At 42.1% G+C, this 6,875-nt stretch overlaps 1 protein-coding gene across 8 annotated transcripts in view; it reads left to right on the plus strand.

The window, feature by feature from the left end:
* BRD4 (bromodomain containing 4) overlaps positions 1–6,566 on the plus strand; it is a 277,955-nt gene extending 271,389 nt beyond the window's left edge. For all 8 annotated transcript variants that reach the window (XM_030197185.1, XM_030197179.1, XM_030197181.1 and 5 more), the window contains 2 exons: positions 544–754; positions 1,122–6,566. In XM_030197185.1, coding sequence (XP_030053045.1) covers positions 544–754; positions 1,122–1,190 — 280 coding nt within the window. In that variant the 3' untranslated portion in view covers positions 1,191–6,566. The remainder of the gene's footprint in view (positions 1–543; positions 755–1,121) is intronic.
* The last annotated feature ends 309 nt before the right edge of the window (positions 6,567–6,875 follow it).

Here is a 6,875-nt window from a genome sequence, read left to right on the forward strand (position 1 = left end):
GGGGGTTGGGGTCCCCCGCCAGCGAAGGTAGGCGAGCAACGGAGGGGGAGGGTTGGCAGCGGTAGGGGGGTCCAGGGCGAAATCTGCGGGGGCCCAGGCCCCTGAGGCCCCACGCAGATACGCCCCTGATAAGGAGGTGGAGTTGAAAGGCCCTATGGCTCATCACAGAGCTTCCGGCTCCCTTAGGTTCAGGCTTTACTTAAGCGCCCATGACTTGAAAATTCATTTTCGGGCAGCATTATGGTCTGTTTTAAAATGGAGATGGCGGAGGACATTTGTCAGAAGGTATGAGACTCTAATGCAGTGTGTTTAGTAGGGTTTAGTTGGAAAGTTAAGAGACTATAGTTCCTTTTTGGGGGAGGGTGGATGGAAGTGCAGAGCAGATGATTTAGGAAGAACCTTTATAAGCTTTGACTTGCCATTTTATGGTGCTTTTGTAGAAATTGTTCTGGTTAAAATCTACCCATACTCATGCCGTGGTATTGAAGGGTGACAGGCTGGTGTACTCTTGCTGATTTTGAGCCATGGGATTTTATTTTTTAGGAGTCGAGATGATGATGATGCCCTGGAACAGGCCCGAAAAGCTCACGAAGAGGTCCGACGGCGCCAGGAGCAGCAGCAGCAGCAACAGCAGGTGCCGGCAGCCCCTGTGCCCCAGGCGCAGAGCTCTCAGCCACAGTCCTCCCAGTCCATGCTGGATCAGCAGAGAGAGATGGCAAGGAAACGGGAGCAGGAGCGACGACGCAGAGAAGCGGTACATCTCCTCCTTTGCATTGAGTGAAAGCAGCTTGACTAGTTCCTTACGAGACAAAAGCAAAATTAGGCTCTTTGTACTTCTGCTGTATAATTCTCCGCTCCCATTTTTGTTTAGTTTACCGACTGAAATCATTTTGCATTCGTTCATGTAGCACACGGTGAGGAAAGACACAAGAAGGTGTATTTTGAAAACACTCAGACTTACAAAGTTACGTAGTAACCTGTGGAACTTTGTAAGTGTAAGTGCTCTGAAAATGAGCCCCAAGGTGTCCCTTTTCTGAAGCTGATGTCACTCCAGACAGAACACCCCTGAGCTGTGGTGCTCGCTCTGTATAAAATAAAACCTTTATTTCTTTGCTTTCCAGATGACGGCTACCATTGACATGAACTTCCAGAGTGATTTGCTGGCGATATTTGAAGAGAATCTTTTCTAAGAGCTCCTGTTTTTCTTCTGCTGACGCTTTTGTTTTGTTTTGGGGGGGGGGGGGTTTGTTTTGTTTTTCCAGCAAATCTTTGACTCTCTCATAAGTGTTAACGGAGGCAACAGAGGAACATTGTCCGAGCAAAGCAGTGGCCCCCTCTGCACGAGACAGGTGACAGATATTTCAGTCCAAGCCTCTGGAGGACTTTTAAGAGTTTTGCCTTATGAAAATTGACTTTTAATTCCCCTCAACACACATCCAACCCTTTCTGTCTGTCTCTCCCTCTCACATCCACGTGCATATGCGATGAGAATCAGGCAGAGTATATGTTGGCTGTGGGACTTTGGTAGCAGCCATGGCCGAAAGAGACAAGCTTACTTGGAATGTCATCTCTGCCAAATGTTCCCACGTTATATCCAGGACTGCACACACTTTTTTACCTGTTTGTTTTTTTTATTGTAATTATTTCTATTTTAATTTGCCTCCCAATTCCCCCCCCCCCCCTCGGAGTGCAGCAGCATCTGGGATGGAAACGTAAGCTGGGTCAGTATCGGTGGAGAGGCGTCTGGCAAAAGGAAGAGAACGGGGGAAGAAGCTTAAGCTAGCAATGGGAGGGAAACACAAAACGCGCATCTCTTTTTTTTTTTTTTTTTTCTCGCTCACACATGCGCTGTTGGGGTGGGGGAAGGTCTTCCTCATCCCCTTCTTTCAGCACTGATTTGACTTTGCCTTTAACCTGACCTTCCACTTGCCTTTTAGTCGTGACCTCTTTAAAAAAAATAATAAAACAAAAAATTAATAAAAGCCAGTGCGATTCTGCTTCACAACCTTCAGTATAAGTGTTCTGCACGTGGCAAGGAAAAAGGGCAATGCAGGGAGCAGTACTGACGGCAGAAAATTGATGAAATAAACATTTTCTCCTCAAGAACCAGCTTTTTGTTCTTGCACCTTGCTGGGAAGAACCTGGAATTGGAGCTAACCTTTATACCAACCAAAGTCCGTTTCTTGTAATCTTGTATTTTGGGGTTATTTGTTTATATATATAGATATATATATATATAGATAGATATCTCCAGAGGATATAGTGGTGCCTAATCCAAAAATGGATTTGGTGGTGTAGCTCATTGTCGGTATTGTAGAGAAGAGAAACTGCAGGTGCCCAGCAGGATCCAGCCTTACCTGTCATTAGTATTGCATTGTGACTGTATTGTATAGTGAATATAGTTGGCATATATTAGTTTGAGAGGATGGCTTTGGTGGGAAGGGGAGAGGAGAGTTAATTCTGGGAAGGGCAAACCCACAAAACTGCAGACTCGCTGCTTTTATTTCCAGCCTTCCATATATAGTTGGTATTTTTAACTATAAAGCCAGAAAGCTACAGCTTTTTTTCTTTCTTTTTAATTTTATAATGTTGAGAATTGTTTCCATTTTTTAGCAGATGTATTATCAGAGTACTGAAAGGCAGTGTTTTATCAAGGTTGTCTGCAGTAGAAGTGACGGAGTTGTCTGTTTAAAAATGCTGGTGTGTTGACAACTCCCATTTACGCCCGTCACAGGGGCTGTGGGTCACCTGTTTATTCTCTTATTGTATTTTGTGTTTGGGTTTTTTATTTTTAAATAAATTAAGCTGTTTAAACTTTATGTGCCATAAATACCCACTATACAGTACAATACTGGCATGTCAGTATTGGCCAGTCTTTTCTGGAGTCAACTATTGGTTTTATTTTAATACCATAAAAGATGCATTTTGGGTCTGTATTGATCATGAAATAAATTTTCTTTACAAAAGAAACACGAAAAAGCTAATGAGAACAACCTAGCTGGTGTCTTATTCAACCTCTTCTTTCAGTCCTGCTTTGGCTGAAGATAACGAGACTGGGCAGTGTTTCTTTCCCTTGCTCATCATGTCCATGCCATTTGAGAAAACAGGACTGAGCAGAAAGGCACTCTGGTGCTGTTCATTGCGACTTCAGTTGCTCCTTCAATTGGCTAATGGGGAACAAGTGGAGAGGAGGATTTTTTTTTTTGTTATTGATGTCATACTAACACTTCACACCTGTGATCTCACAGATATGCAAATGAATTTTACTAAGTATTAATCCAGAAACCTAAGAAGATCTTGTGACAGCACTGCTCAGATGGTTGGGGAGTTTCAGGCCTGAGTTTTTTTCTTGTTATCTGAGACAACTTGTAAAGCATAGAAGAGTCCTCTATTGTTGGGCTGCTTTGATCATAAAGCGACTTGGAGGGGGTGGGGGGTAACGGTGTGACTTCATGTTCACTTTGTTAAGAACAACATTTAGGCACACTTTTAAAACACTGCCATATGACAATGAAAGGCAAAGTTCAGGATGTGTCTTTAATGAAACAGGTTAACCGACACCATTCCATGGTCATATTTATTTCACTTTATGTGTGGCTGATGTCTGTTCCAGAGTGGACAGATCCTGAACTCTGCACCAGTCTCACACTGTGGGATGATCCCTGTGTGCCAAAATGTGCATCTAACCATCAAACCAAGCCAGTTCAAGTCAGGGGTTCAAAAAACCCAGATGCTTATAATTTTATGCAGAGGAAGTGTGCAGTGGTGTGGCTATTGGTGTAGCCCAGTGATGAAGTCCAGATGAGTTGAGGTTGACTAGTGCTAGTTTATTTACAATGCACTGTCTTGAGGCTAGTCCAGGTCCCTTCAAGCCTAACATGGTTAGTGCATTTTCTTGATCAACTTGCTATCAGCGCTAGAGGTAAGCGAGACCTCGTCCACGTGATAACTTGCATTCTTTGCCCCTCAGTATATGGGCCCTTGTAACTTAAAAAATAATAATAATTAAAATATAGGACCTAAAAGAATATACGCACACACACACATATATATATATATACACACACACACCATGAGTCCCAGGAGTGGCCTTTTGCTAGTAGCATTAGCCTGTGTGCTACCAAGCCAGACTGGTCACCCAGGGGAAACACAGGATGTCAGTAAGTTTCTATGGCTGGAAAGAGTTTTTGAATGGGGATGGCAGTATTTGGCTTTATGGTACAATGTAACCCAGGGAAAACTCATCTGGTCATTTGCTAGACTAAATAATTGTTCTACCCTCCCCCACCACCCTGCATCCTTTGGGCGTAAACTGGAATGTAGTCTGCTGCATATTCCCTTGGGGAGCCAAGTAAGAGTTTATGCAAGTCCCTCACCTTCTGAAGTCAAGGTTGGCTGGTATAAAACACCACAGTGATTTCCATTTCTCATCTGTGCATGTAACACAGTTGAGTGTGAGACAGTGGTGGTGGTGGGGGGGATAAAGTACTTGAGAGAGAATCACCAGGCATTGCTCCTGTGTATTGCTTTTCACTCAGACTGAGGACACTCTGAATTTGGAATGGATTTCCCCCGACTTGCCTGTGGTACCACAAAATTGATGCCAAGAGATTAGGGCCTGATTTTCTCCTGTGGAAGGGACCCCCTTTTTTCCCCTTCCATACTGGAAAGCCCATGCATTTTAATACTCAGCATGGTTTGTGTGTTTGTGCTGTCTGAAAGGACTCTGTGAACAGGCCTAGTCAGAAAAACACATGCTGTGTCTAGGTCTAAATGGGATTTTCCATACTCTATGTAGCGTACAACGAATGTCTGTGGCTTATGGCAGGCAATACTTGGGAAAAGGAAATTTGCTAAGGTTTAAGATATAGTATTATTGCTGTGTGTTCATCTCTGGCAAGGTAAGTGAATCGGTGGAAGACTGTACAAGCAGCGAGACACCAGGGACAGCTAGCCTTAGTGTATAAAGCAGTGATAAAGAGGAAGGGTGAGGGGGAGAGATTTTGGGGATTTTAAACAGAAACCAGTGCAGTAGTTCCCAAACCTGGTCCTAGAGGCACCCAGGATATCTACAATGAATATTCATGAGAGATTAGCATGCAGTGGTGGTATCCTGGATGCCTCCAGGCCCAGGTTTGGGAACCACTGTACTACTGTTTAGGTTAAGAGGCAGGAGGTAAGATGGGGGCTTGTCATACCACCTTAGTAGCAAGCAGTGAACATGAACTAGGAAAGGTGGGAAAAAAAGGGTCACTTTCCTCATCTTCTCCCCCCCCCCCCCCCCCCCCCCCCCCCCCCACACACACACACCAAAGTTGATTTTTCATCTTCAGTACCATATGACCCAACTGCCTTCCTGGGACACAGGCTCTCAGCCACCATGGAACCTATTTCAGAAACTTTCACAGGGCAACAATTTGTATATGTATTGCTAAAGTACAGATTTAAAGCAGTTAAAAGAAGAAGATAAAATATGGAATGCCAATTATAGTAAATTAAGCAAGTACAGAAAAGACAAATGGACAATTCCAGTCTTCTAGTGATTGTGTTCCATTCTCTGTTTTGGTCACTGTAAAAGGGAGAGAAGCAACCTCCAAGCACACCCCATTCTGATAAGGAAGTCTTGTCCCCTGCAAAGGAACTCTTGAGTAGCATGTGCTTAGAAGGCCCATGCATCTGTCCTAACTCATAAAGATCATCAGGATCACTGGAGCAAGCTGTCAGCTAGTTTTAAGACATTACAATACAGTATTCATTATTTTTCTCCCCATCTCATCTAATAGCACTTTCAATGTTTGGGGTATTTTTTTTTACTCCTTTTATTTTCTCTCCTGCCTTTTTGTTTTTAAGCTCAGGGGTTTTTAGTTGGTACATTAGAGGATGCATCACTTCTTGAAAGAGCAACATAAATGACACTCATTCATACTGTACATAAAAAAAAATCCACAAACTATTAAAGAATAAACTGAAGTGCTGGAACTTCAAAGAATAAAACACCTTGCGATGTAAAATACAAAATTTAACAAATATATAATTTATATGTATGCGAAGAACAAACAAATGTATTAAGTCCGTAGCAAATATTTTGTTTTTTTTAATGTTTATTTTTTTGTGTTTAGAATTTGCCAAAACTTGCTGTCTGTAGTTGAGGGCTTTTGGGGTTTTTTTTTTCCAACGTAATGATAGTGATTTCCAAATTAATGTGTAAATTTCTTATTGTTTGCCAGGCTCTGGAAATGTTTACAGTTTAACACTTTGTGTGTATTCTGATCTTTTGTAAATTTAAGTATCATTGCAGTTTAATAATTTTTTTTATTATTTTTCTTGTACTTTTATTCTGTCCTGTACATTTTGGGTTCCTTCCCCTCCTTTCTCTCATTTTTGGTTATTATTTTTTTTTTACACTTCACTGAACAAGCTGTAGAAGTGGTAATGACAACTATAAATGGTTCAGTTTTTCTGCCAAAGGTATTTTCGCTAGTCTTTTGTTTTAAGCTGTTTAGACTTTGAGTTGTAATTTTGAACTGATGTGCTGTCTAATTTGGGTTTAACCCCCTCCCCCCCCCCCCCCCAAAAAAAAAAAAAATCTCGTGTGTGTATGAGTCTTAGGAAGTTTTGAATGCAGTCTGTTGCTATGGCAGTGTAGTCTTATGATGTACATTGAACAACTTTGCTTCCCCCTCCCCCCATTCCTCCAATGCTCCTGTACAAGCCGGACTACAAGGAGTGTACAACCCTCATGTCCTTATAATGCACGGATCACTGGGCAAATAATGGCAGTCAAATTTAAGACTTGTATTAAACACTTAGAACATTTGTAGAAGGGAATTCATAGAATTTTCACTTATATACTAAAGTTTTTTTTGTGCAGTTCT

This window comes from Microcaecilia unicolor, chromosome 3 (assembly GCF_901765095.1).
Source record: "Microcaecilia unicolor chromosome 3, aMicUni1.1, whole genome shotgun sequence".
In the NCBI taxonomy this organism is placed as follows: Eukaryota; Metazoa; Chordata; class Amphibia; order Gymnophiona; family Siphonopidae; genus Microcaecilia; species Microcaecilia unicolor.